This window comes from Natator depressus, chromosome 16 (assembly GCF_965152275.1).
Source record: "Natator depressus isolate rNatDep1 chromosome 16, rNatDep2.hap1, whole genome shotgun sequence".
Taxonomy (NCBI): domain Eukaryota; kingdom Metazoa; phylum Chordata; order Testudines; family Cheloniidae; genus Natator; species Natator depressus.
The window spans coordinates 15,916,576-15,943,038 of record NC_134249.1 but is presented as its reverse complement, the minus strand read 5'-3'; the positions used below and the strand labels follow the sequence as shown (position 1 = coordinate 15,943,038).

The following is a 26,463-nucleotide window of genomic DNA, read 5'->3' as shown; positions in this document are numbered from 1 at the left end:
TAGAGCTGAGAAGGCACTTTACAAGGTGTGGCAGGGCAGTACTCAACAGCAGCCTCAGGGGACGCAGATAGCAAGGTAGTGACTGGCAGCAAGGCCATGTTAAGAACATACCAATTTCCCATGGGAGTGACTGGAGGATACTCTGTGCCGAATGCAGATTCGGCATTTGATTCATTGTGGCTCAGGATCCACCTGTTCAAAAGGAGGCAGCCCTTTCTAGCAGAGAGATCCATGCTAGAGACCACAGAGATCAATCAGCAATTTCTCACCTGAGAACCACAGGTGGGGTTGCAGTTATTTTTGGTTTCACGTTTACACTTTTGTTACCGATGAAACTGGCTAGGGGATGCAGCAAAGAGACAGCTACCTGTGGACTGGGGGTCCTTGGGCTTCCCTTGTCATTCCTCTTCTAAGGCAGATTAGTTTCTATCACTAAGACTGACCAATGTAAAAGTAACAAAAACAGGTAACCCTCCTTACAGACCACCATGGTGCTGACAGATTTGGCTCTCAGCCTATTGCCTTCAGGGAAGACTGGCAATATCTCTCTCTGGAGGTGGGCCAGAAGGCTTTGGGATGTTTTCATTGGCTTTTCCTTCAAACAGCATGACTCTGGAAAAAACAAACAGTCAGAAGCATGAGTTAAGAAAACAGGTGAAAGTTTAACCCATCACCAGGATCGACAACATCTGTTGGAAAACAACAAGGTCTTTCTCCTATGCTAGAAAGTCCAGTAGTTGGAATGCAAAACTGGGTGTCAGGATTCCTGGGTTTTATTCCTAGCTCTGCCCCCGACATACTTTGGGCAGTGTCTTCACCCTACCGCGTATCCATTTCCCTAACAGTGAAACAGAGATGTTCTGCATTGCACAGGAGTGTTGTGAGGCTCAATACATACCAGCAAAGTGCTCGGAGATCCCCAGATGCAAGGCCTTATAGATGTGCAGAATAGTAACTGATTTATGTTTTTCTTGATCCGCTCTAAGCTGCAAAAATATGGCTGTGCTATTTCCCCATCGCCACCACTACTCTGTAGCCAGTAGAGGGCAGTATTACCAACACAGTACAAGGCACAGTATCTCATTTTTGAAGCAGCCATAAAAGTTGTGCCTTGAATGTCACTTGCAAAGTCGCCCATTTGGTTCCCATCTGAGAGCACAAGGGATTTGTATGTTCACTTTAAGCAGCCACTTGAAGTTGATTGAGAACACATGGCAGATCACTGCTTCTAATACACTATGCCTACAGACATGTGCATTGGACAGCATAACTAGCCACCCCCTGGAAACTACACTGCATGCACATTCAGAAGCAACAACAAGCAATCCACAGCGACTGTGTGCTGGAGAAGGAGGGGGAGTGACTGCCGATTGGGTGGGGCCGTAATTGGAAAGAGAATCCAGAATGCTTTTTAAAGTGTCACTGCTTTATTCCTCCCTAAGAACTGTAGCCACTTAGCAGCTGCCAGCTGCTATCTCGGTTTGGTGGCTTTTGCTGGGACTGGAACTTTGCATTTACAATTGGAGCAGAAACTCAACCCTGCCCTGAGGACAATGGGATGCTTGTTTGGGTGTCTGCTGAGAAGGGACCTGTCTCTGTCTATCTAAAACTAGTTATATTGGGGCAGAGGATGGAGAGTATCAAACAGGCTTCAGCAGGGGAAGAAGGTTGCCATGAGCGTTTGTGGTAGGAGTCACGGAACTATCAGGAACAAATCCATCGCTGGGGGAGAAAACTCCAGAAACATCCTTCACTAACATGCTAACCAAGGGCAGTTAAGGGGAGAGGGGTGGTAAAGATTTCCCTCACCATAAATACACAGCAGATTAATGGCAATTGTTCTGCTGGTGTGGGGAATAAAATGATTCCCTTAACATCCACTTTGGAGAGCCAGTCGCACTAGAGGTATCCTTCAGAAACGGACAAGGGGCACAGAGGAGAGAGGACCCCATCTATCCATCTCGGTTAAGCACAAAAGCAGTGCTAGCATGGTTGGTGGCCATGAAAGGCAGAGATGATTTAGGAGGGTGGGGAAGGAGCCCATAGACTCCACCCCACTGCAAGGAGCAGCCAAGCTGGTGCCCAGAAGCCATTTGTTACAACAGCAGGGCTTTCACCGCCCTTGTCAGGAGGGCACAAAAGGCTGTGAGAAGCTTACACCAGTGGCTCATACCACAGTAGAAGTACCTCCCCTCCCCCGCATGCACTGCTTCAAACGTGCCTCCTCCACCCACTCCGGTGCCAAGGGAACAAGGAAAATCTTGGCGCCAGGCAGGGGCGACTCTGGAATGGGTGTGAGGAGATGGGAAGGGGGATTCTGTAGAAAGAGGCAAGTGACAGGAGCCTCCCTGCTTCTCTGCACTGTCGCTGAATTCCCAGTTCAGTGCGGACGCCTTTCAGACAGGAAAGCAAGAGGGAACCTACTGTCCTGCAAACCTGGACAGACTCATGTGGGAGAGAGGCGAAAAAGACCTAATCGCTACACTAGCCTCCCCCACCCCAGTTTAGGGTTACAGCTAGATTGGGGCATGAGCGTGATAGGACCTGGGTGGTCCCTGGGGAACACCTGTGTGGACACACACCAGGCCGCAGGATGAGAGTCACCCTCAGCCTGAGTACGAGGCTATGTCTGTACTGCAATCACAAAGTGTGACTGCAGCTCACGTAGACGCAATCTAGCTAGCTCGGTTACCGGCGCAGTGAATCATGGCAGCATGGGCTACAGTACAGGGCTGGCCCCATGAGTAATGACCCAGGGTTCCAGGCAGGCTTGGGCAAGCCATGCTGAGGTGCATGGTGCCGTGGCTTCGTTTCTATCGGCACCCAAGCTAGCTAGATCAAGCTAGCTGGCGTACGTCTACTCGAGCTGCAGTGGCACCCCATGATAGACCTATTGTGACTGTGTGGCGCACCACCTAGGTGGGCTGTGAGACGGGCCACAGGCTCAACCATGCAAGGGGCCGAGGACTCCAGAGTACTGCGTCCTGTGTGCTTTGGAGCTGCTTTAACCCTGCCATGTCAATGCAGGACAAAGCCTCTTCCAGATACACCAGGCACCTCTGTAGCGCATTCCTGGCAGCATGAGGTGGTGACAGACTTAGGACAGCCCTACCCCTGGACCTGGCACATGGTCCAGCTTTGGAAGGTAGATTGAAAGCAAAGGGGGCCTGGAGCCACCACAACTTCAGCCCCCCCCTCAGGCTCAGCCCTCACCCTGGCTGGACTCCGACTCCCGCCACAGTGACTCCCAACTCCTTCCATCCTTGAGATGCCGTTCTGCTCATTGCCTTCCAGATACGTTCTTCATCTTTTTCCCCATTCAGGCTTCCCAGCTTGTCTAGGACACATGGGTTCTTGCTCCATCTTTGCCCCTCGGGGACATGCAGAACAGCCCCTGCCTCCTGCTGCACCTGGCCCCTGAACCTCCAAAGCGTGGAGCTCAGATCCCAGCATCACTTCCTTTGTCTGCCCACCAAACACCGCAAAGACTCACAATTTAAGGACAGCGGAGCGCTTGCCAAGCATCACGTTGACGAAGTCCTGGTAAGAGATGGTTTCGCTAACCCCTCCAGTCACTTCAGAGATCATCTTCTTCAGCTCTAAGTGCGTCTTCGGAGCCCCCAGTTTCTCCATCATCCTTTTGACGGACATCAGATCTGCAAGAGGAAGAGCCAGAGAACCAATGCCAGGAATGGTGGCGGCGGGAGATAGTGCAGCGCCGAACGTGACTAATAAGCCTTCGGGATACAGGACATCTACATTAACAACTCAGTCCTCCCCACCCCTTCAGTTACAAGCCGAGCATGCTCAATGGGCAACTCCGAGATCCAAAACAAAAGATCCAGCAAAACCTAAGCTGCCATTTTTTGCTGACCGTGGCCACTGTGCCTCACGTTTCCAAGGTATAAAATAAAAAAATAATGCAGGAGAGACCCCTTGCAGCCCCATGCTGCTCTTGCAAAAGTCAGGGCTGACAGTCAGCAGCAGAAAGGTACCACAGAAACCAAGAATTACAGATATTTTTCCTCTGGGTGATGTCTAAGTTCGTTTAGTTACCAAACAAGTATCGGTGGCGTCCATACTATTATACTCGTGTGCCTCAAACACTAGTGAATTCAGCCTCCTGTTAGAATCTACCACTCTCTCCTGCCCCGGCCCCACAACATTGCTCTGGAAGCGTACGGGGGCCATAACTGACTAGAGATTATCCTGAGGTAAAACATAAGACAGCCCCCACCATAAACCTGAGCATAGAGGTTGTGCCAAGGTGGGAGGAAGCTGCAAGTTAGACAGCTAAGGGCTGCTCTGACTTTTGCTGAGGCCAGTGGCCCTGGAGTAGCGCAGGGCTAAGGTGGTATAAAGCCACCTTTGCAGCTCCTCCCACTGGGTTTTGACTTTTGAGGTGCAGCCATTTGAGGGCACAGCATAGGACCCCTCGCTTCTAATCCTAACCCAGCTACTGACTCACTGCATGATCCAGGGCTAATCATGGCATCTGTGCCTGTTTCCCCATCCCTACCCTGTTGTGAGTAGATACGAGGGTCTCTGGATTCCAACTCTCCTGAAGTGTAGGAGGCAAGCGGCGGGGGAGGGGATTGGGGGGAGGGAGAGAGAGAAGCACGAATATTAAAGAAACCGAGACAGACCCCAACAGGCCCCTTGGAAGTGGTGCTAAAACCCCACCCTCAGGCAGAGTCTGAGGCAATTTCCTTCAGATTGTTCTCACTTGAACAATGAGCTGCAGGCTCCTTTCCTCCTCCTAACCAGCACCAGGGTTAGGAGCCAGGTCTCCTTCTCCCTCCCCGCCCACCAGGGACACTGGATCAGTTAAAGGAGGTAGAGGCGGCTGTGGCTTGCAGGGAACTCACAAGACAGACAGACACAGTGAATACGCTGTACTTTGGGGAAATTAGCAACAGGGATGGGCCCAAGGCAAAACCTGGGACCCAAATCCTGAACGTTGCAGAAGTCTGGATCTGGACACCGTGGCTTGGCCTCATCTCTTTTCAGCTGCCGGGGCCTGTCCCTGGGAAAGAGCAAGATAGCACCACTACCAGATGTGAGAAAAGCCTTCCTTAAAAACCTTAAGCCGGGAGATCTCAGCAGGTGAAAACAGAAAACTGGGCCCAGCTCCATAGCCTAGACCTCACCTTACAGAGGTCTGGGGGACAGCCCCTTCTCCACCTACAGAGAGTCTGGAGGTGGGCAAGGACAAGCGAGCTTTGGTTTTGGGTGGAAACCTAGGAGCTTTGCTTGGTTTCCACCTCAAACCAAACAAAGCCTTAAAGCTGCAGGCTCATCCAAGCACAAAACCCTGGATAGGAATCCATGACTCTTCCTGATACTTACTGAGACAGAATCATGAGGAAAGAAGAGCCCAGAACAGAAAGAGAAGCAAGAGGGCTGAGCAGAGATCCAGGAGAAAGAGGGGAGCCTGGGACCAAGAGCAGACACATGTCTAATGCTTGAAGCAGGAGAGACCCAGAGAGAGAGAGAGAGAGAGAGAGAGAGAGAGAGAAAAAAAGACAGACCATGGACAGGAGGCTGGATATGTGAGCACAGAGTCAGTCTCTCAGAAGCCAAGTGACAGAGTAAGGTTCCACAGGACCAGGCAAGAGATTTGGGGGGAGCAGCCCGTGGTCTCTTTATCAGCACCTGGAGATAGAGTTTGTAAAAGTAGCAGCAACCCTGGCTTTATGCTTTGTAGTCCCAGTGTCTGCCCCAACAGACAACTCTCCTTCTGGCCCAGCAGCACTGATGTGTTCCTCAAGGGGTCACTCACCAATCTCGCCTTGGTTATTCAGGTCAAACTCCATGTATTTCTCTGGAAGAGACACACAGAAGGGAGTTAGCAAATCAGAGCAGCTTCAGCAGGCTCTCAGGGCAGCTCCTTCCATATCCCAGCTGAGGTAGAGGACAGCACTGAGTGGCACTGCTCCCTGACTGGGCACAGAGGCTAGATCACCAAGAGGATGCAATGAAACACACAGGGTGGTTATACTGGCATGGATCGTTTGCCAGCTAGTCTTGCACCACGTGACTCCTCAGAAGCTGGCAACAACCAAGCCTTTCAGAGGAAGGCAAAAAACCCCACACCCCAAAATGCCCAACAGTTGCATTATTGTGTGTGGGTAGGGGAGGAAGCAAGATGGTGAGGCCTAGTGCATACAGCACTGAGCTGGGAGTCAGGAGACCTGACTTCTAGTCCTGGTTCTACAATGATCTGTTATGGGACCTCAGGAATGGGACCTTTCTCTGTGCCTGTGTCTCCCCTCCCACCTGAGAACCATCTGCCTAGTCAGACTGTAAAGTCTTCAGGGCAGGGAATGCCTCTGACTGTGTACGTATAGCACCTAGCACCATGGGGCCTTGATCTCAGCTGGGGGGGCTCCAACTGCTACTGGAATACAAAGAGTGATGTGCCTAATACCACCACGGGGTGGTCACACAGGGACACAAATGTCCAAGCTCTTGGGGTTAGTGCCCAGCCTTGAAAACAGGCTCAATGGGCTCTAAAGCTCAGTAATGACTTCCGTCGTGGTTCCTTTCCTACAGGGAAAGGAAAGAAAGAGACATGGTACAAAGCAGTGGCCAGTGGCAGACCAAGGTAACGAGATACGGATGAGGACATTGTGGTATGAAGGAGGGATTTAGATTAATACAGTATTGCACAGGTAAAGGGCTGGGTTTTCCCCAGTTGCTTAGGTCTGATTTCTTGATGACTTGGAAGGGGCACTGCTCCACTGGGTGGGGTAACCTGTCCATAGGATTCACAGGGAGACAAGAGATCCAGGCAGGCCTGCCCAGGTCATGAATTCATCCCCTCTTCGAGGCACAGTGGCTCTTACAGGATAGTGCTCTTTCTTTAAGAAATTTTTAGCCCCACCACTTAAAGGCGGCATCATCACCAGAGAGAGATCAGCCATTAGCAACCATTACACAACGTGCACTGAATAGATTTTCAAAGAGTGCATTTTTTTAAACTTTGAGGCATCACGTCTATTACCAGCAGAGACACACCTTTCAGAATTCGCTGATCCACGGGAGACATCATATACAACATGAGCGAGAACTGGGCCAGGGGTTCTGCAATTGAACCTGATCTCAGGTCACATAAAGGGGCTTTGAAGATACAAAAGCCTTTTTGATGGACTAAGAACCAATTAGGCCAAATGCCAGTTCAGAGGTGCCAATTAGTGCCACAGCCCCCCATTCAGAACTGTGACAGGGTCGCCCCTGGGTGAATGCATAGGGCTCGTTAGTGCTAATGGGAGCTCCGTGCATGCAATGCACCTGGGCAACACGTACCACTCATTAGAGAACTGTGTATTTTCCACACTGGATAGTGCAGCAGGCCTATATCTCCTCATGTGACAGAGCCTTGCTATATTTTACTTGGCTGATCTGGTTTCTAGAGTAGATGGATAACTGATTTGATGTGGTAAATGATCCTATTTCCTGAAAGATCAGTGCAAGGTAGATGTATTGGGCCACAAATTCTTTGATTTAGCCCCAAGCTGTCAGCTAACTAGCCATTGGATGGTTGAATGACAGCCTTCACTCTGGATTTAAACACTAAGGCACAATGGGCATGGATGGTTGGAAAACCAGTGAGGGAAGAAATTGTGTCCTTTAACACACCTAAAGAATCAGGAGAGTCAAGACAGTGTACAGCTTGGGATGGCTTACTGCACGGAGAGCTGGATATTTACTTTTCAGAAAAGGCATTCCACTGAAACCCACTGTTTGGCACTTGGTATAATGAACTGGCTTTTGGGTATATGCACAATTTTCCTCTAGCAGCTAGAATCAGAACTCATCTTTATGTCCATGGCCCTATACTGCTAACCTCTAAAAGGAGATTCTCCTCAAGCTCAAGTAGTAGGAGTCTGGTTTGGGTCAGAAGATTCTGTTCCTCCTGGCAACTTGAAATTCCAAGTTGCTACAGTCTGCAGCATGGCAATAATTGATGCATAAGAGGGCTACAGATGCGTTACAATAACTTTCTATTATGAAAAACAGCCTATGTCTAATACTATTTGAGTTGCTACCATGTAGTTAGTTCCACAAGCATTCCCATTACGCGGTGCGCTATTCCTAGTGGGAAGAGGCTGTGTTATTGTCTCCCCATGCCAGCAAAGCCCCTGGGCAAGTGCTGGATACTGCTCGTTATTAATCAGCATCATTTCAGAGTATTAGAGGGGTAGCCGTATTAGTCTGTGTCCACAAAAGACTTGTAAGGTAACTCCCTTCTCTTCATGTGTCAGTATATTTATGCCTGCATCTGTAATTTTCACTCCATGCATCTGAAGAAGTGGGGTTTTTACCCATGAAAGCTTATGCCCAAATAAATCTGATAGCCTTTAAGGTGCCACTGGACTCCTTGTTATTTCAGAGTACTGTTGTGCTTTACAGTACCAGGCTCAGGAGGACACTCCTGGATGGACAAAGCTACATTCCTCTGCTCCTAAGCAATACCCTGATACCACTGCGGTGGGCACTATATTAAGAAATTCCCTCTCTTCTCCACCATATTTTTGTAACATTAAGCAAGGTCATTTATAGCGGCACAGGGAAGTCCCAGCTCCATCACAGTATTTCCTTGTTCTACGGGCAAATTGCAGTTTAATTGCTCATTGTGCCATGTCCTTGTTCTACCAGCAACGGGTAAATAGCTGCCTCTGTTTACATTGCCCTGTGGCTCAGCTCAGGGCAAGAGGCCTAACCAAGCACAGGCCAGGGCACGATGCTAGAACTGCCCCTATGGCTGAGCAGCAGAGGACCAGCTGCAGGAGGGAATTTCCACCTTGACAAATGTCTCGTTAGCAAGCCCCCTTTCAGTCGCCAACAGAAATCCTGGGCTTGTTGGGGGAATAGCTTGTGACTGGCAGGTGGGCCAGAGGTACAGAGAGCAGCAAGGGACTAGGACGGCAGCTCTTGGGACAAGAGGCAGGTTTAATTCTCTACTCGGAGTGTCCTCCTTTGTGGCTCTGAGTCACTTGGCCAGGCCCAAGCACTGGGGTCAGTCCTCCCAGCATACGAATCTGAAACGTGTCCCCCACTGCATGTCTGCTGTGCGCAGTGTGTGTGTTATTTTCTCTGTTCCTCTGAGGATGTTTGACAGGCAGTGCAGAGAACAGAGGCGGCTTTATACCATGGCACTCTGAGCCTGAGCCTACACGTTCATGTTTCTCTTTCATCCTATGCTGCCGGGATTCAATGGGGTGAAATCCTGCCCTGCTAACCCCAGCGCATTCACACAAACACCGCTTCTGCACAGGGGCTCCTGAGACTCTCTGGCTCAGCTGGGCGAGGGGGACACACAATGCGCCGATTGTTGGGAGAAGCTGGAGGAGGTGTTGGCGGCAGGGAGCGGGACTCCCACAGAACAGGCCATCGAGCCATGGAGACAAATGCACGAGGTGGCGGGGGAGGAGATGCCGAGGCCTCCTGTTACAGGGAGTTCTGCGGCTGCAACCCAGAGTCACAATGTTTGAAGAAAGCCCAATTCAGAGGGAAAATAATTCAGGGTTTCAGCAAAAATGGAAGGAGAGGCAGGTGATGGGGGTGGGTGGGAGGGAGGGAGAACTGGAGGAAATTGGAGACATCCAGTTCCCTCACTCTCCACTGGGCAAGGCACCAGCCAGCACCCTCCAGGGCTGAGATCAAAGTCAAAAGCAGCCAATGCCTGGAATGGAAGCAGGTTAGGCAGCTGCCCCAGGGCCCCTAAAGATGGGCCCCTATTTGCTGAGGAGCCGTGCTAGAGGACAGACAACCAAGGGGAGTATGGCACAGAAGGCATGTTTTCCCAGGGCTCCCGGGGACGGGGGGGAGGGCCTGGGGGGCAAGGTCTTTAAGGGTTTGTCCACACTGCAGCTGGAAGGTGCGAGTCCCAGTGCGGGGAGCCAGACTTGCACTAGCTCTGCTCGGCATGGGCAGCAGCTCAGGTTAGCCACCGGAGCTCGGATCTAGGGGATCGGGCAGTCTTGGAGCCTGGTGGCTAGCCCGAGCCGCCGGACATGCTGCTATTTTTGGTGTGCGAGTTCGAATGGAGCTAGAGTGAGTCTGTCTACCCACTCTAGGAATCCCCCTCCCAGCTGCAACACAAACATCCCCTAAGGTTTGACCATTGGCCTGCTAAACCCAGGGTTGTGAGTTCAATCCTTGAGGGGGCCATTTAGGGATCTGGGGCAAAAATTGAGGATTGGTCCTGCTTTGAGCAGGGGGTTGGACAAGATGACCTCCTGAGGTCCCTTCCAACTCTGATATTCTATGATTCTAACGGCCTGTTGAGAAACAGAGGCAGCCAAGACAGCTCAGCGTGAGACTTGCCCCACCCAAAACGGGCCCAAACCCCGCACCCAGAGAGCCCCACATGCAGATCCATGCTTTGTGCTGCCCTCCTCCCCACCGCAAAAAGACAAGAAAAAAAAACAAACACCATTCTAGGCCTAAACCAAAACCCCAGATCTAGGAACAGGAGAGTTTTGGGTGGAAAATGAAGATGGGGCACATCTCTAAACTCCATCAATATGGACTGGACTAGGAGAAGGGGTCTGGGAGGGAATGGGTTGGGCTGGATGGCAATCTATAGCGTGTTAGGAAAGACAAGAGGGACAAGTGGCCTAAACAGGGATCCCAAGACCCTCCAATTTTGAGGAAGTTTGGAGCCCAACTTTGTAGCAGAGGCTTCTACTCACTTGTCTAATCAATCTAGGTGCTTATATGGCTACAATCACTGTATTGGCTCAGTACCTCCTAGGATCTATCGAAATACTTTTTCTCTCTTCCCCTTCTCACCCTCTAGGGCCTTACCTGCACTGGAAGATTCTGTACTTGTTTTCAAGCAATGGTGCAGCCATTGCTAGCATGGCAGCTGTGCTGTTGCTGGAAAACAGGAACACACGTTTGAGCGCAGAGCTGCCCTTAGAGGAGTAACTATTTTGCCACAGTTGTGTGAGAGGTGCCTGCGGAGGGACCATTTGAGGGTGTGTGTCTGTGTGTGAAGACTCATTGTGGGAAAACAAGTCACAGTGAAGGTTAGCGCTTAGTCTGAAACGTGAGGAGGCTGTTATCTCAGTTTAGTCACTTATCTCTTCTGGCAGCGAGTTCTACAATCTGGCTGGTCCTAGCTCCTGGGAAAAGGCTACCCCTGGCACACAGAGTACAGGTGAAAGGGGACAGAGAGCGGCAGCTAAGTCTCACCTTTGAACACCGCAAGTTTCTCCTCCAGATCTTCTTCATCACTGAACTTGGGGTCACAGAGAAATTCCTAATAGGGGCAGAAAAGTCCCAAAAGTTAAAAACACAAGGCAAAGCTCCTCAAAACTCCTAGGGCAAGTCTAAAGATGGGATGTGTGTTTGACTATATAAATACCCAAGAGGGGAATTAACTGCCAAAAGTCAAAAACAGATGCTGTTTACAAAGCTGAATATCATCAGTGCCAGGAGAGATCTAAAATGAGTCAATTCCTGCCCCCACCCTTATAGTGAGAATCCTAGGGAACCAAGAGGGAATCACAGTGCCTGGAGATTTCTTAATGACAACACCTTCATTGCACCAGCAACTCCGGAACTGTTCTAGCGGCAATGCCGGGGGATTCCCTGCAGTTCTGTCCATAGGCAGACACTATAACAGTGTTCCTGATATAGCCATATAGGGTCTGAGGTAGCAGATGAGAGACTCCAGCCCCCTCACCTCTCTCTCCTCTATGCATACACACCAATGGCTTTTGGTTCTTTAGAGCCAGCACAGTTCTCTCAGTGCTTTGAAGCTCCTGGATTCACACTGGATACTAAGTTAGGAGCTAAGCTTTTACTAGCAAGACACAGCTAGTGCCTCTCATGCGCTGAGGCAGGAAACAGGTTCTCCCAAGTGCTGGAGGAGTGGCATGCCTGTCAGTTCTGCTCATCCACTTGCAGATGTCTCCAGGCTCCACTGCCATCATCTCACGGCTTTATTATTAAAGTGCCTTAGCACTGCAAGGTGAAGAGCCTGGAGCTCCAGCACAGAGCAGGATCTGGACAGCAAGCCCCACCACTGTGCCCCTCCAGCGAACCTCTGCTGGCAATATACTCCCTGCAGCTGCAAACTGCATGGTCTTCCGCTTCATTTCCAGCTTCCCATGTCCACCCAATGTCCAGGAATTTAGTCACTTGGTCCGTGTTCAGCATTCTTCTCTGCAGCAATCATGAACAGCTGCCGTTTATTTTTTTGCTTGTTTGGGGCAAGGACCCTCCAAGGGATTGAGGGGCAGTGGGCTGAGGCTGCTGCACACTCCATACATGCGTTGCAGACACAAACTGTGTAGCCATGAATGGGAGTAGCAGAAGCAGCCCCTGGCCTTAAGGTATTGGGATGCCCAGTCGTCACTAACATTACTGGAAACTTGCATGTTCTTTCCTACAACCCTGCTGGACACAGTCTTTATTGCTAACAAAATAGGAACCAGGCTTCTGGACCCCTGAGGTGGCTCAAAAAGTCTCAGCCTACAGCTCTGGGACCATCAGGTGCTGACTCAGCCATCTCTAGTCTGGAGATTTTAGGGCTTTAAGTACATTTGACACCTGTTTCAGAAGAGAGAAAACAGCCAGTCAGCCACACCCAAAGCAGTGACCAGCGTGGATGGTGGGAGGGGCGGGATGTGATGCTTCCCAGGGATACCCAGGGCTGAGAGGCACTTTGCTACCACCTACCGGAGGTCAGCTCCATGACTGCACCGGCCACAGGCAACACAAGCACTGCCCACTAGGCCTCTGCAGGCCCTGCTGTCTCTCAACCGGTTAGTGATAGGCACACTCCAACCCCTGAGCCCTCCAAGCGACTCCCAGAGCTCCCAGTCCCTGATCCACTGGACACTCCCAGTATTCGCAGATTCACTGCTTCCAAAGAAACAGTGCACCCCAGCTTCCCTGTTACATCTCAGATCATTGCTCTGCTTAACACACAGCACTTAGATAGGTTGATAGTGAAATCAAGTAAAAGTCTATTTAACAACGTGTAGAGGTTCAAGGGATAGCAAGTAGAAATATTGGAAATAGACAGTTACATATAAAACAAAATCAGAACACGCATTTTACAACCTAGACTTACTGCACTAGTTACTGTCATGTCTTCTATCTGGAGCAAATCTCAGCCCAAGTCCTTTCAGTATTTTACAGCCAGGTTTGGCTGTGATCTTCCATTTGTGAGACAAGTCATTCTATCAGCTTGCCTCCCTCCCAAGGAAATATCCAGGGTCTACCTACCTCTGTGTCCCATTATAACGCAACAACCCATTGGGTTTACTTGTAAGCAGGGCCCCCTCCTGCTGTTTATTTCTTTCTGCAAATTTCCTCTCTTGAAGGTTTTTGCAACCTCTTGATTAGCATTTGGCTCAGGATGCAAACCAGCCTCCACTGTGAGACATACAACACACAGGTGACTGGACACGTTACCCCCTGCCGTAAGAATATTCGAAGTTTGTCCCCTCCTGGTCACCTGCCTTAAGAACATAATTCTCAGCATAGAAACCTAACTCCTTCAATATTACCCATACACACTTGTCACAGTGATTATGGTAACCAAGTGGCTGCTGGCTTTCAACAGAGACTTCACATGCCACCCTTTAGTGAATTATTATGCTTATATCCAGCCCAGCAGATGCTTGTAAAACTCTATGCACTCCTGTGCCCTCTGCCAGCTGGCACCAAGAGGTCCCTGGGTCACACTGGGGAAACCCCCAAATGCACTGCTGGCTCCTCCCCAGCACAGAGCTGACCAAGAACCCATCTACATGATTCAATTGCAGTCATTTTTTAAAAAAATCCTACCATACTTGCCTCCTCCCTCTCAGAGCCCATCCCATCCCCACTCTGTACAAACAGCTCCTGGCATTCTTACTTCTAGCACAGAGACAGGCCTGGATCAGCACACTAGGGCTGAATAGTAACACCTCGCTCTCACACCGTGCTTTTCATCAGTGCCTCTCCAAGCAGGTCAGTATCGTTATCCTCACCTAATGACTGGGAAACTGAGGTACATAGTGGTGAAGTCTGGATCCAAATCTGCATTCTGTTAAAATAGCCCCAACTCTAATAGGGTCCCTCTCAACTCTTGCTAATTAATTAGTTATTGCTTAATATACCTCTCGAAGGTGCTCAGATTTTATGGTGATGAGCACAGTGTAAGAACCAACACAGAACAGAATGACGTCCTTTAGCTCTGGTCTCTCAAGCAACCTCAGAGAGATCAAGCAGCTCTGCTGTGTAAAAGCCCCTCACTAAATATTTCAGTCATGTTACCGCTGGATCATTCTCTCACCACTAGTGAGCCACACTTTATTCAGGTTCTCCTCATGCACAAGCCTGCCCGTTCCATTTACCACCACCCCTGCTCCCAACCATGCTCTCTGCAACTTAACCTGACCTTTCTTTACAGTGACCAGATCTGAACACTGCTCTAAAGGTGGCAAAAGCACAGTATCCTTAGGCTTGTGTAACATACGCTGCCTGATACAGCCTAGCGTTGCATTAGCATCTGTTACCACTACAGCACCTCCACTTGAGAATTTAAACAGCTGGTCTAAGCAACACACCCAGATCCTTCCCCTCACCCACGTAAACCAGTCTGGTTCCCTTTGAGCCACACTTGAATAGAAAAAATGATCCAGCTAAGAGTATCACTCTCCAGTTCAATACTATGTTCAGCCCTGGAACCCAGCTGAAAGTGCAAGGGGAGTTTTGGGCAGCAGAATGCCATTACTCAAGGTGGAATTCAGCCAGGTCATCAGGGTTAGCATTCTATACGTAGAGAGAGTCTCAGGGGAGCGGTGATGGACACAAGTGGTCATGCCCTTGGCTTCGTATCTCATCCAGAACTCCAGCAGCACACTATCCCCAAACACCATCTGCCCACCCTCTGTAGAGCTCATGGGGCATGGTGGCAGACTCGCAGGCTACAGAGTGAACCTGTGTTGGGAGGGAGGGTTATTATGGGTATAAACAATCTCTGCAGAAGTGACCTGTCTAACGTCACAAGAGGAGGGAGTGGAAGAGCCAGTACAGAACCAGGGCCTGACTCCCAGTCCCACGACTTACTGCCGGACCATGCTGAGCAGAGCAGTGGGTATATTTTTCTCACAGAATGGAGGGGTGGTGAAAAAGGAGAGGCATTTAGGATGGGAGGACACCAACTCCTGCTGCCCTAGGCCAGCTATAAGTTGCCAGGGAAGGTGCCCAGATGCCAACACATAAGAGCAGGTGGCACTGACCCAGCAGGTATTCAGCTATCTTGATGTCAGCAGCCAGTTCTCTTGCTACAAGAAGTTGGGGCCGGGGAAGGGGGGGAATGCATTTCATCGGCGGGGGTGAGAGTCACAGCCCAGCAACCCTCACGGGGCCTGCTCTGGAATGTGCAAAGCAACAAGGAAGACATTTCAAATGGAAACATTCCACCCTCAACGAACTGTATACAATTCCTGTTTGTAGCCACTGTGATAAGAACAACAGGCATTAACAATATCACAGAGGAATTCCACCCCCAGGGTCTGGCGACTTGGGCTCTGCTCTAGCGATTAAGGTTGCTCCCAGAGCCCTCTGCTGGGGCTCCAGCTTTTAGGGGCATAGTTGCCTATCTAGCATTCTTATTACTACGCGGAACTGCACAAATGAGACACACGAGTGCACAGATTAGACAGAGCTACTCTTGGTTAGAGGTCATCTTCTTTAGGCATATGGACTTGGATGCACAAGCCCTCTCTAACTGCAAATCAACTGGGGTAGCAAAAGCACAGACCCCCTCCGCCCCGCCCCACTAACACACCTGGACCTTTCAGGGTATGGAGGTAGGATTGCAGCATGTGGAGAGGTACCTGAGCTACCTAGTTCAGGAACCAAGAGCAGTAAAGCCACGGCAGCATGCACGGTGCAAGCCTGCCCAGGACCCTGGGTGTGTACTCGGGTGGCTAGCTCTTGCGGAAGCCCATGCTGCTATGGCTTCACTGCTATTGGTACCGAAGTGAAATCAAACCTACGCATGCTGCAATCACACCTCCAACTGCAGTGGAGACATGGGCCTGTCCCTCACGAGGGGTAGGCCCATCTACCTATAGCGTTTATAGCGTTTGTAGAGTGCCCATCACTGGGCCTGTCGCAACGGGCCATTGAATTCTTAGGCTCTGCTGAGACTGCCCCTTGAAGCGGGGACCTCAACTGGGGCATTTTTGTCAAAGTCCCTAAACCAGTCCCCTAAGAGAGAAACACATTGGAAACGATAGCTTCAATGCCCTTTGGCAGCCAGGAGGCAGCAGTGGGGAGTGGCTTCCTGCCAGAGATCCTTATCCACACAGGAGTCAGGAGAGTGCTAAGTGCACCATTTCAGCTTCTGACAGCAGAGTCCAGAGGGGATCAGCTGTTAGCTTCCCAGGTGGCATCCCTGACTGTTCTCCCCAAGCCTGCTAGGGAGTGATGATAGGTGCTCCTAACAGATCTCTATCCTGCTTAATGGAGCTTGTTTGCAGCCCTGGGGATTTTGCAGGCTGGAAAGTCCCCTCAGAAAAAGGTGGAGAAAGTTTCTCCTTTTCCATATACGGTCCGGGCTGGCTCTCGAGGGCGACCCCGCCATGCCATCTGCACAGCCTGGTATGCCAGCTATGTTACAGTTGGGAGGATTTGGAGAGGTTTAAATCTCTGCAGTTGCACAGCTGATCAGATTTTTAAAAAGGCAAAAAAACAACTACCCTACCTCACCCTCAGTGAAGAGAGGAAGTACAGAGGCTGGTCAAGAAGAGCAGAACAGGGTTAACTGCCCGCAGCTGTTCCAGCCCATTAATCCCGCAGTATTTGCAGGCTGTTTGCAGCCTGTTTTATGCAGCAGTTGTGTGCACAGAACATGCATCCCTAACACTCAGGGCAGCACACCCTAACACTCAGGCCCAGGAAAGGTGTTAAAGTGGGGAGGGAGAAGCCAGCAAGGGCATTAAGTAGCTCTCCAAGGAAATCCAAGCTCATTGCATTTCAGACACCCAAACCTCCCTACAAGGAGACTCCTGCCGCAGAATGAGGGTGGCACAAGTCATAAGAATGTTCCCACTCAGTGCAATGGGCTGAAACTACCACAGCTCAAAGTGTCAGAGGGTTCTGGGAAGAGCAGCTTTCCAGAGTCCTGGCCCTTGACACTTCCAGGTGCAATTGGGGGAGGTTAGAGAGCAGAGCGTAGCTCTTTCCTCAGCCTTCTTATCCCCAAATCTCGCAGTTGCCCCTGGATATCAGGCAGTGCTAGAACTGACCCCAATCTCTCTAGTCTCCACATCTCCCAGCCCTGTAAGCTGCCCTGGTATCTCACTCTTAAATCACCCCCACATCAGACACTGTCTCTACCTCTCCTTTGCCAGGTGCTCTCTTATTCAGGCCTCTCACTGGTTCAAGTCCTCTCCAATCCCCTCCTCTGTGGTCTCCATAGGTCCCAACTCTACAGGGCTCAGTCAATCCAAGAGATCCTGGCTGCTCTCATCCATACCCAGAAGAGAAACCCACCAAGTGCAATACATTGGCACACAGTGGGGGCAAGAGATTGGGATTGGGGCACCTCAGTTCTACTCCAGGTTATGCCACAGGCTTGCTCTGTGACCTTGGGCAAGTTATTTCCCCTCTGCGCCTCAGTTTCTCCACCTGTAATATGGAGATGACACTCCCCATCCCCATGGGGGTTGGGAAGGTTCATCAGCCTTTTCAAGAGATGCTCAGATTGAAGGTGCTGGCCTGGATGAGCTCCAGATGTTGTCACCCTCCTCCCTGAAGCCTTCACTGGCTTTTGTCCATCTCAGAATCCATTACACGCCCCCACAGCCTTTGAGACCCTTCATGGACATGCCCCTTCACCCCACACCCTCTTCTCTTCCTAGCCTCCAGCCCACTCGTAATGGGCCTCCTGACAGGTGGAGCAGCAGGAAGTCTGGTAAAGTGCCAAAGCCACCCAGAATTAACCCAGCCAGCTTCCTATCGCCAGCACTTACCATCCCAACTCCCCTTCCTCCATGAAGCACCTCCCCTGAGAGATTAAGGCACTTACTGTCCATGGCATGGGCACGGAAGAAAGGAGGGGGCGGGGGGATGGAGCCATCATGTATCCTAGTCTCTGGGACAGGAGAAGGTTTCCCCCTCCAGCCCAGGGGCCTCCTCTGTACTGCACCAGGGAAAGGGACCTCATCCAGCCCTGGTACCCAGGGCATTTACCCTAACGGTCCCTTGAACCCTCTAATCCTTGATTTGCTGTTCCTCCCTCCAGCCCCCTGCCAAGGTCTGCAGGACGTCCGGAGGCCCCACCACCGAGCTCACCCACTGGCTACACAGAGCATGGAGAAAAGACCCAAGTCAGCATTCACAAGAGGCAGAAACTGTGTACTCCTGGGAGAGGAAATCAGAACAGCTCGGTACAGGCTGGGGTGAAAGTTGAAAGCCCTTCCCAAGAACAATAGCTCCTATTCTTCCCAGGGCGCGCTCCTGCAGGGACCGTTATGGCAGCTGGCCACAAAGCATCCACTGGCACACAACGGTCCCTGGCACAGGCCCAGCCCTTATCCACACACACGATTTCAGTCCTCACCTTGTAGTGAGGAAGGGGAAGAGCCCCCTAGCTCGGGGGTTGCTGTCAAGAGACAGCCCCTGTGTAGATCCAGCTTTGCTGTCCTGCAGTCTGCTGCCCTAACCTCCACCAGCTCCGCTGCAGCGGAAGTGCTCCTCCAAGGGCCACTGGCTGTGGAGAGAACAGGCCTAAGTTTCAGGGTAGAGTGCAATGGGGTCTCTCTCATAAAGTGCCCGCCTGGCACCAGCCATGTGCCCAGCACAGGTTAGATCAGGCCAGAAGAGTGTGCAGGGAGCCCACTGAAGGAGAGAAAAAGGCACCCACCTCCACCCCATCCCTCCCACTGAATGTACCTCTGATCTCTCAGCTGTCGGAGACTGGCCCCCTGAAGGCATTCCTCTGCCTCAGCACCACCTGCTCAGGGACCTCAGGGCCTGAGGGGACACAACGCTAGACTCACGGCCAGTGGCTGTGGATGCAATACAGATTCCCCACTCCTCACCTTGCCGTCTTGCCCCAGCCACCCATTCCTGCCCCACACCAGACCAATCTCCACCCCAGGCTCAGGCCAGCTCCATTCCTTCCTTGCTGCCACAGCCCCGCCCTCTTCTCAGGCCAGCCACACTCCCTGCACAGCACCACTGTGGTTTATGGGTGTGACCTGCTGGGGAAGCATTACTGCATACCTCAGGGTTTGCTGCTGCCCCTGTTGAAGGCACAGCAGCACTGAGGTCTGTGGGGAAGAGGGCCGTTTACACTTGTTTTACCTGCACGGGCCCCTCTGCTCAGGTCCTGGTTCAGTCTGGTTGGATTATTCAAACATAACCTCAGATCTGAGCTATGCAACTAGGACAGGAGTGGGAAGCTGCTGGGAAGGGACCAGGATTTAATCCACCAACCCAAGAGCGAGGACAGGCCTGGCTGCTCATTCCCACCATCCTGCCAGATGGTCCCATGATGTATGAACCTTGCCCAGCCTGCAGACCACACCCAGTGCTCTGTGAGGCTCAAAGGGGCAGCTCTGTTTTGTTGGGCCCTCTGCCAGCGAACACCCATACGGCTCTATCCAGCTACCTCTCCGCTTTGGACACCTCCCCATCCCACCCTATGGCAGGCTGGGGAGACACCCTCCTTCACCTGTCCACAAGTTTCCATAGTCTCTGAAGATCCCTACGTGCGCTGGGAACTGGAACTGAAGCACTCAGAAGGACAGCTGGGCACCTCACTCACTACCATGGCCCCCTAATACCAGAGTCACAGAGCCAGCCTGTGGGGATGGGGCTCTCATTGCTGGGGCAGGACTGGGTCCCTCGAGCCATGACAGTAGGTCAGCAGGTCTATTCCCATTTGAGGCTGGGGGAAGCAAGCCAGACACCAGACAGGAGGCAGTTACACGAAGAACCCAGTGGAAATTAAGACTAACTAAGGCCTGGCCCCACAGACACTTTGGTCTTTCCACACACCCCACCTCAAACAGTGCCCTTTCATAGACCCCTCCTGCCAGCCAACACTCCAACTCGGATCTCCATCCAGCCCCCCCCATATGGATTCTTCCCCCGCAGCCTCCTTCCCCTGCAACCGCCTTTGTCTTCCCCTCCCAGCTCTCTACACAGACCCTTAGTTCACGCCAACTTCTCGTCGCTTTTGGGCTTCGAGCTGAAGGATTCAGCTTTAACTGGCTCCTAACCATTTCAATCTGCTTCACAAGGGAGACGAAAAAGGGCACAAGCCAAGGGATCAGCTGCCATTTACACTGGGAGACACCCAGGCTTTGTCTGCAGACAGCTCTCCCCACCAGGCACAGGCGGTGGTCTCACTTGCAGCCCAGTTTAGGAGCTGGAGGGCTTTAGCGACACGCTTGGAAAGGTGTTTTGTTTAGTTGTTTGGTTTTTTTTTTTGGGGGGGGGGGAGAGGAGAAGAGGAGGACTGAGCCAGATCTAGGACCTTCACTACACAACGCCACTGACCATGGTCACTCCGGCTAACAAAAGGTGTCTTAAGAAACGGTGCATGTTTGATTGTTGTGTCAAGCTGAGAATCTGATGGGGGAGGGGGAAAGGGGGATTTCAAACTTTTCAGTGAAGAAACACAAATCATCCATCCTTACCCCTAACACACTGGCCCCCACCTAGCACGGCTCACTGGATGAGCTCAAGGCTGGAGGGAGGCACATTAGAACTGCTTTAGAAGGAGGCTCTTCAGCAGATTTTACTAGCGAGCAGGGTAACTGAGGTAGGGGAGCATGTCCCTGGGGGTAGAGTCCTGAACTGAAGTTCAGGCTTTCCCATCCCAACTTTGGCAAGTGACATCATTGGTCCGTGCCTCAGTTTCCCCAGAGGTCAGCTGTGGCTAGCTAGGCCCTGCCTGGCAGGGGGAGTGATAGGGGTGGTGCAAGCACCTAGACACACCTATGCCCCCAAAACACACCCACGCCAGAAGCCAAGATTTGGCCCCTTTCTCCAGTTCACACGTGGGAGACCTGGGCTGGACGCACGTTCAGCCGCGTGCGACGTGTGTCAGAAATCGCAGGGCAGCAGGAACTTCTGGCTCCCACCAGCCACGTGGAGCTGCGGGGCGGCCTGTCCCGGCCACAGCTGGGGGGAGCCGGAGCAGAGGCGGCTGGGACCGCAACCCCCCAGCCCCCTTCCCAGCAGCCGCAGGTAGGAGCCAGCGGCTCAGACCCTGGCAAACCAGCACCCACAGGGGAGGACCCCCCCCCAGAGCAGCTCGCCTTCCCAAAGCCCCTTCGCAATCCAGCTCCCCAGCCCGAGGGGCGCCGGATGGACGCTCTGGCCAGGTCCCCCCCGCCCCGTGCACCCAGCTTCTCCAGCGCGCCCCACGCCGGCTCGCCTCCTACCTTGTTGATCTCCTCCAGCCGCCCCTCCTGCTGCGCTCTCTGCTGCCCGTAGGCTTTGCCTCCTGCGCCGGGAAGAGAGGGGCATTAGCGGGGTGGGGCGGGGGCCCGGCCGCGCAGCGCAGCGCAGCGCAGGGGGCTGCGCGGGTTCCCTTGCGCCCCGGAGGCGCCGCCGGTGCCGGGCTCGGGGCGCGCTTACCTTGGAAGCGGCTGTTGAGGGTCACGGCCATGCTGAGCTGCCCCGCGCCCTCCCGCCGGCCGGGCTGGCTGCACTGCGGAGCGGGACGAGCTGCGAGCGGGACGAGCGGAAGGGCAGCCCAGCCCCTCTTGAGCGCAGCCATTCACCAAGCGGGGCCCTGGTGACTCAGCGGCCCCTCTGCTGGAAGAGGCAAAAGCATGCACCGGCCAGGCACTGCCCGCTGCCGGAGCCAGACAGGGGTTAACCCTTCCCTTGCCTCCCTCCCCCGCCCCTCCTCCTGGAGTCGGTTCCGCAGAGCGCCCACAGCGGGCACTTGGAAGGGGCCAGGGCTCCGGAGAGCGTTTCTAGCCAGCCCAAGGCTCGGGCCCTGCCAGCCGCCGGCTTTTCAGGAACCGCTGCAGGCGGCTGGTTGGGCCTGGGTGGTGCCCGCTGAAGCAGCAGACTGACAAGGTCTCGCAAACCGCTTTGCTGCAGGGGCTAATAACGCTGGCCTCTCCATCAGCCCAGCGAAAACTGAGGTTATGTACCAGCCAGCGCCTCACCTAGACCCGTCCATAAGCTTTGGAAGACACCAGGCTCATAGAATCATAGAATATCAGGGTTGGAAGGGACCTCAGGAGGTCATCTAGTCCAACCCCCTGCTCAAAGCAGGACCAATCCCCAACTAAATCATCCCAGCCAGGGCTTTGTCAAGCCTGACCTTAAAAATATCTAAGGAAGGAGACTCCACCACCTCCCTAGGTAACGCATTCCAGTGTTTCGCCACCTTCCTAGTGAAAAAGTTTTTCCTAATATCCAACCTAAACCTCCCCCACTGCAACTTGAGACCATTACTCCTTGTCCTGTCATCCGCTACCACTGAGAATAGACTAGATCCATCCTCTTTGGAACCCCCTTTCAGGTAGTTGAAAGCAGCTATCAAATCCCCCCTCATTCTTCTCTTCCGCAGATTAAACAATCCCAGTTCCCTCAGCCTCTCCTCATAAGTCATGTGTTCCAGACCCCTAATAATTTTTGTTGCCCTCCGCTGGACTCTTTCCAATTTTTCCACACCCTTCTTGTAGTGTGGGGCCCAAAACTGGACACAGTACTCCAGATGAGGCCTCACCAACGTCGAATAGAGGGGAACGATCACGTCCCTCGATCTGCTGGCAATGCCCCCACATATACATCCCAAAATGCCATTGGCCTTCTTGGCAACAAGGGCACACTGTTGACTCATATCCAGCTTCTCATCCACTGTAACCCCTTGGTCCTTTTCTGCAGAGCTGCTGCTGAGCCATTCGGTCCCTAGTCTGTAGCGGTGCATGGGATTCTTCCGTCCTAAGTGCAGGACTCTGCACTTGTCCTTGTTGAACCTCATCAGATTTCTTTTGGCCCAATCCTCTAATTTGTCTAGGGCCCTCTGTATCCTATCCCTACCCTCCAGCATATCTACTTCTCCTCCCAGTTTAGTGTGGCTCCAAGCCACGCACTGACCTGTGTTGGCTGCATGTTGACTAAGGAAGCCACAGCTGACCACGAAAGGGATCTGTGAATTAAGAAAGCCAGCACCACATATGGTCACCTCCACCACTGGATCTGGAAGCAACATGGACTCTGTCTACAGCCAAAATTCACAGTCTATAATGCTGTGGTCCTGCAGGTACGAAACATGAGCCTGTTATCAATGGCACATTAGAAAGCTTGACCGTTTCCGTTTGCTGTGATGGTTGGTGGTGTTCTCTAAGGGTGAGTGCCCACAACTTAGAGAAGAATCGCATCGAACAGCTGGAAGCCCGGTGCCAGGCATGGCAACAAATTATTCTCATGAGGACAAGAGGCTGGTGGCCCAGAGTGCTGGAATCCAGAGCAGTTTGGTCACTGGTGAGATGAGTTTGGGGAGCTCAGCCTGCTCCCTTGTGGTCCTTTGTCCATATCACAAAAAAAACAACAAACTGTTTGGCACAATTGCAAGATTCTTCCTCACTTGCTCAGAACTGAAACAAAAGGAGGAGACAAGGGTCAAGCTGTGCAGGAGCCAGGAGTGGGGTATCAGGGACTGCTGCAGATGGCCATCAGTACAGCTAGGAGAGGGGGGCAGAACTGGGATAGCACGGGGTGCAGTGGTAAGGATTGAGGTGCATCAGCAAAGCTGGGGAAAGATAGTGGGGTGGGGAGGATCTTGCCCAGCGCCTTCCTGCAGGTTAGTCCCCCATGCTGGATTCCAGCCCATTTCACTCTCCCATTTTCATAACCACTAGATCCCCACTAATAACAATACTGTTCATTTTAATTAAAGAAAATAAACGAAACAATCAGAGTTTGGGTGAGTCCCTTGGAATGGCTGCTGCCTGGAGAAGCCAAGTCTGAGTCACCAGCTGGAAGCCCAAAAACAACAGGAGAGGTGTCCTGTTTTTGGATTTAAAGTCCAGGGACAAGGGGCTGAGGGCCGCACCTCCACCCTGCACGTACTTGCAGTTATTCTAGCATCTGCTCCCTCTCCTGGTCTGGTCTTTGCATCTTCCTCCACGCTGCCCCCTTGACGTCGGCATCCGACTCACCCCTCTCAGACGGCTCCTTGAAACACCCAGCTTCCAGCAAGCCTTTCAGAACGGACCTCTGCAAGATACTGGCACCTGTTCATTCCGCCACACCAGAAAGTAAAGGCCCTGCACGCAGAGGGCCTTGCATCTTATGAGAGTAGGTAAGTAGATCTTATCTATCCAAGGTGCTTATGTGACCCTTGCTCACGGTAGTATCTGAGCACCTCCCAACACCCCCTGATGTTGGGCATCCCCATTTAGAGATGCAGAACTGAGGCAGAGAGAGATTAAAGCCCAGATCCTGATTTTAGTGGAAGTCAAGAGTCTAAATACCTTTGAAGATCTGGGACTAAGTGACTTTCCCAAGACCCCCACCAGAAATCTGTGCCAGCGGAGGGTATTGAACTCAGGCCTCCCAAGTCCCAGACTAGGGCTCTCACCCCGTTCCCTCCCATTCCATTCCATAGGTGCTCAAGATTAGCTAACGCTGTCTTTGCCCACGAACAGAGCTGTGCCCCACGCATGGATCAAACTGACAGGAACCGACTAGGTTTTAACAGCAGGCTGAAAGCATTGGGAACGGAAAAGCCTCCCTCTAGTGTCCGCAGTGTGGGCGTGATGCTGTGTCCAGCTAATGCAAGCTAGAGAAGGGGTTTGTGTGGGGGAGCCAGGCACCTCGGGATCGCAGGGAATGCTGGGCCAAGTCTGGGCAGTAGCATGAGGAGCTTCAGGGACTGGGGTTGCATGGTCCCCGAGCAGATCCTTAATATCCCCTTTGCACCCTGCAGTGTGTCGTGGATCACTGGGGTGTGTGTGGAGTGTTCAGGGCTGCTAGGAGAGGCGCAGGAGCAAACAGGTTTCAGAGTAGCAGCTGTGTTAGTCTGTATCCACAAGTACTCCTTTTCTTTTTACAAGCAAACAGTGTTACTGGTACCTGCCCAGGAGAGACACAGGGACCCATCCCCTTTGTGGGAGTGAGCGTTTGGGTCTTGGAACATTGGACAGCGACCCACAGAGCTGCTAGCCTGCATCCCTCCAACCTTGACTCTCTCCAGTCTGGCTTCCTCCTGCTCCGCTTCACTCATGCTGCTCTCGCTAAACCTCCCTCCTGGCCCTGTTCCATCCTCATCCTCACGGACCTCTGCTGCTCAGACCCTCCCTGCTGAAAATGTGCCCCTCCCTTGACTTGCATGGCTCCATCCTCTCCTGCTAATTCCTTTGGCATCTCATCCGGTGGGTCCCCATCCTCCCCTCTTCAGGGGCAGCCCCCACAAGGCTCCAGCCTTGGCCCTCTGCTTTGCTCATGTGATGGCTTTTTTTATGAACAATCTCCACTCCCACAGCTTCAGCGCCCATCTTTAACTCACAGATCCACCTCTCCCCCCGACTCCTGCTCCCCACAACCCCACATCTTGGCCAGTGGGCCTCTTTTGGATGTCTTCTCTTTTGGATGGACTTGTCATCAATTGGTGCTGTGTTACCTTCAAATATCCCGCCCCCAGCCCATCTCTGTCACTCAACACATCACCCTCCTCCCGGTCCCTTGCCCACCTTGCCCTTCACACTAACAGTTTGGGCCTTCTGTTCTCCCAACAGGCTTGGGTATGTGTCCAGGCCACACATGTGTTATCACTTCCTGCAAACTGCACCAGCCTTCTGCGGGTTACATTTGCTCCATTCCTAGGAAGTATCAGCAGGAGGAACTGGGATTTGCATGACTCCTTTTTCTAAAGCTAAGGGGAGAGCTGCTGGGGTGCTCTGCAGTTGATAGCAGTGTCTTTAGGAACATAGGAGGGGGTTGGTTCCTTTCTACACCTCCACTGGGGACTGGCTATACAGCCCTAGCCTTGTTAGTGCACTACACGCACACAGAACCAGGAACGGTGCAAAGTAACACAAGGATGCCTATTGAATCAATGGGAAACGACAAGAAGCCGGATGGTGCAAGCAGTGGCATTGTCTGAGTCAGTAATTAGTCAGCCCCCCTGTGGTGCTGTGCTAAAGAAGAAACTGAGCTCCCAAACCCTTATGGTCATTAAAGATCCCAGACACTTTTTTCAAGAACAGGATGTGTTAACCCTAGTGTCCTGGCCAGAATCTCCAATCACATTCTGCCTCCCTAAATTCCCCCTGCAGTTTCTACTGGCTACTGGGGTTTTTACTTCCTCTCCTAAACTGTTGTGCCATTGTACTGTGAGCTGTTAAACAGCTGCCACTTTCCACCCCAGAAGCAGCTGCACTTCACTGTTAGGTGAAGTCATTCTTGTAAGGCTTTCCTTTACAGAACTCTGAGAGCCTGCTGGAGGACAGATGCTAGAGGTAT

General features: G+C 52.2%; 1 protein-coding gene across 2 annotated transcripts; it reads right to left on the bottom strand.

Moving 5' to 3' along the window:
* Positions 1-21,966, bottom strand: AIF1L (allograft inflammatory factor 1 like). Of its 2 annotated transcripts, XM_074973458.1 has the most exons (6): positions 21,616-21,956; positions 21,420-21,481; positions 11,206-11,272; positions 5,783-5,824; positions 3,494-3,656; positions 1-612 (listed from the first exon to the last, which is right to left on the bottom strand). In XM_074973458.1, exons 1-6 carry the CDS (start codon positions 21,755-21,757, stop codon positions 525-527), a joined length of 564 nt encoding a protein of 187 aa, XP_074829559.1. In that variant the 5' UTR covers positions 21,758-21,956; the 3' UTR covers positions 1-524. The 2 variants fall into 2 exon arrangements, with proteins under 2 accessions (XP_074829559.1, XP_074829560.1); XM_074973459.1 differs by lacking the exon at positions 5,783-5,824 and having other exon boundaries at positions 21,616-21,966.
* Between the last annotated feature and the right edge of the window lie 4,497 nt (positions 21,967-26,463).

Coding starts and splice junctions, on each gene's coding strand:
- AIF1L (XM_074973458.1), bottom strand. CDS start 21,757: ATGGCTGCGCTCAAGAGGGGCTGGGCTGCCCTTCCGCTCGTCCCGCTC. Junction 21,482..21,615: donor CCTCAACAGCCGCTTCCAAG/GTAAGCGCGCCC, acceptor TTCCCGGCGCAG/GAGGCAAAGCCTACGGGCAG. Junction 613..3,493: donor CGCTCCGCTGTCCTTAAATT/GTGAGTCTTTGC, acceptor TGTTTTTTCCAG/AGTCATGCTGTTTGAAGGAA.